Source organism: Heloderma suspectum, chromosome 1 (assembly GCF_057233095.1).
Source record: "Heloderma suspectum isolate Gila_16-S chromosome 1, 16-S_ref, whole genome shotgun sequence".
NCBI lineage: Eukaryota > Metazoa > Chordata > Lepidosauria > Squamata > Helodermatidae > Heloderma > Heloderma suspectum.
Window position 1 is genome coordinate 97,727,446 of NC_139458.1, and position 2,300 is coordinate 97,729,745.

Below are 2,300 nucleotides of genomic sequence, written 5' to 3' on the forward strand. Positions count from 1 at the left end.
ATTATAAGTCACTCTGCATACTATAGTTGACCTGTGGACCAGAATACATGCACAGTTACCTTTTTTCTGAATCACAGGAACAATTACAGAACCCTCTAGACCCTAGAATCTAGGGCAGGGGTGGGCAATTTGTGGCCCTCTAGGTGTTTTGGCCCACAACTTCTATCAGCCCTGGCCACCACAGCTACTTCTGGGGGATCTTGGGAGTTGCAGGATAAACATCTGGAGGGCCACAAGTTGCCTACCATACTGGCCTAGGCAAGGCTGGCATCAAGGGTAGGCATGGTTGGGCATCTGCCAAGGACCCACACCCCAGCAGGAGCCCACTGACAAGAACACCCTGGAGTTGCTCCCCGTCTTCACCATGGCAACCTACTTGTTCACCTGCCTCACACTCTGGCCCCGACAATGATGGTGGTGAGAAGGAGGAGCAGTAGATGCCACAGCCTCCTTGCTCACTGGCTCTGTGCCTGTCAAGCAAGCAAGTAGTAATGATGATGAGAAAGAGGAGGAACAATGGCAGCTGGTGACGATGGTGAGAAGGTAGACTCAGGGAGGGAGGGGCCCATTGAGGAAGTCTTGCCCAGGAGCCAGCACTGGGTGAGGAGACACTACCTTTTCCCCCTAGAGAGGCAATGACAAGATATCTCTTATCCCAATCTCAAAAACGGATAACGTAACACCTACTGGACTGTGGCCCTCAGTTCCGCTATCTTACTGGTTGGCTAATGGTGATATTCATCAATCATATGAGTGGTACAGCACATATTTTGCATGCAGAAGGTCCCAGGTTCAGTAGTCCTTGACATCTCCATGTAAAATTATCTTAGTCAGAAAAGCTGGGCAAGACCTTTGCCTGTGGCCTTAGAGGGCCACTGCCATCAGCAGTCCTGAGCTGGATGGACCGAGAGTATAACTCAGTGCAAGGCAGTTTCATTTGTATTATACCATTCTGTCAGCTCTCGAGTCCCTGAAAATGAGGAAGTAAAAAAAGAATATTTAGCAAGCAAAGCCATTCATTCAGAACCACTGTTGACATTACTTTTCATTAAAAACAGTTCTCAAGAGCCATGTCTTAAGGTCCAGATCCACATTTATTTAGAATAGTTGGATATAAATTTAAGTCCTGAGAGAAACAATACCTTCAAGGCATGTTCCAGGTTGTTTCAAAACATACAAGTTGCCACTTCAGAGGGATGCCAATCTTCATAGTTCAAGTCAACAAGGATCACTTTTTACATACAGGCAGTTATTGTAGACATGGGCAACAGGGCAGCAACTTGTTCAACAGGAAGGAAATCATCACATCTCACTAGTCAAGTTAGTGAAATTGTCAAATTGGTCGCCCGCACACTTAACAATAAGATTATATTCAGCCAGTCCAAAACTTTTAGGAAGCAAATGGCTTACCAGTTTGTTCCAGCAACAACTTCACGAGCTATTTTACGTGGAGCATCAGTTGATTGAACTCCTTTGCGGTGTGCTACTTTTAAAATGCTAGACCTCTTTTAAAAATGGCCCCCAAACTCAGCCGACCCTACCAAGAAAGGAACCATTAACTAGTCCCTTTGAAAAGTTTTTTTTAAATGTTCTGTTCAAAAAATTGTCCAAGAATGCACCATTTGTTCATTGAAAATACATCTGAGCTCTTTCAAGAGTCTTTCCTCTTTGCGGGACACCTATGAGCCAGTCTGTAATCTAAATAAGCACCGAAACAGGACCATAAAATGAATCGCGTTAATATAATGATGACTACTAAAATCATCAAAAGCCCCGATTCCATATTGAAGCTAGAATAATGAAGTAATTGGGAGGGGGGAGAGATACTACTCCGACTCCTATCACTATTCTGGGAGACCTAATTATATGATGTAGTATTCAGTGCTGTGTGGCAAACCAAGCCATTCCTGTAACATTCCAATCAAAGTGATCTCACTAGCATGTGAGAGAGAGGAGTCCAGCTGACAGATTTGGGACATGTAATGTACTATTTAGTCAAGAGGCCCCATGTACTATTCATAAAGAATTAACAACTCTTATATTGACAATGAAAGTATTGTCAGAAGATCTTTGGAAGGGGAAGAGGGGAGGGGGGACTCCATAAACACATAGTCAGTCTCTCTCTCTCTCTCTCTCTCTCTCTCTCTGAAGTTGGACTATTTTTTCAGCCTCTTTTCCCCCAAATGCTGATGTAATCTCCAAACATCTACAACAGCAGCTGCTTAGCGAAACCGAGCACCTTCTCCCTAGTCCTTTTCAGAAGCACACGCAGCACTTTCCAGCCCCCTCAAGACAATTGG

The 2,300-nt window shown here is 44.4% G+C and overlaps 1 protein-coding gene across 1 annotated transcript; it reads right to left on the reverse strand.

Moving 5' to 3' along the window:
- Positions 1–1,651: 1,651 nt before the first annotated feature.
- On the reverse strand, positions 1,652–1,783 carry SMIM38 (small integral membrane protein 38). Its single transcript, XM_084828032.1, has one exon. The coding sequence runs from the start codon at positions 1,781–1,783 to the stop codon at positions 1,652–1,654; it is 132 nt and encodes a 43-aa protein (XP_084684158.1).
- Positions 1,784–2,300: the final 517 nt, after the last annotated feature.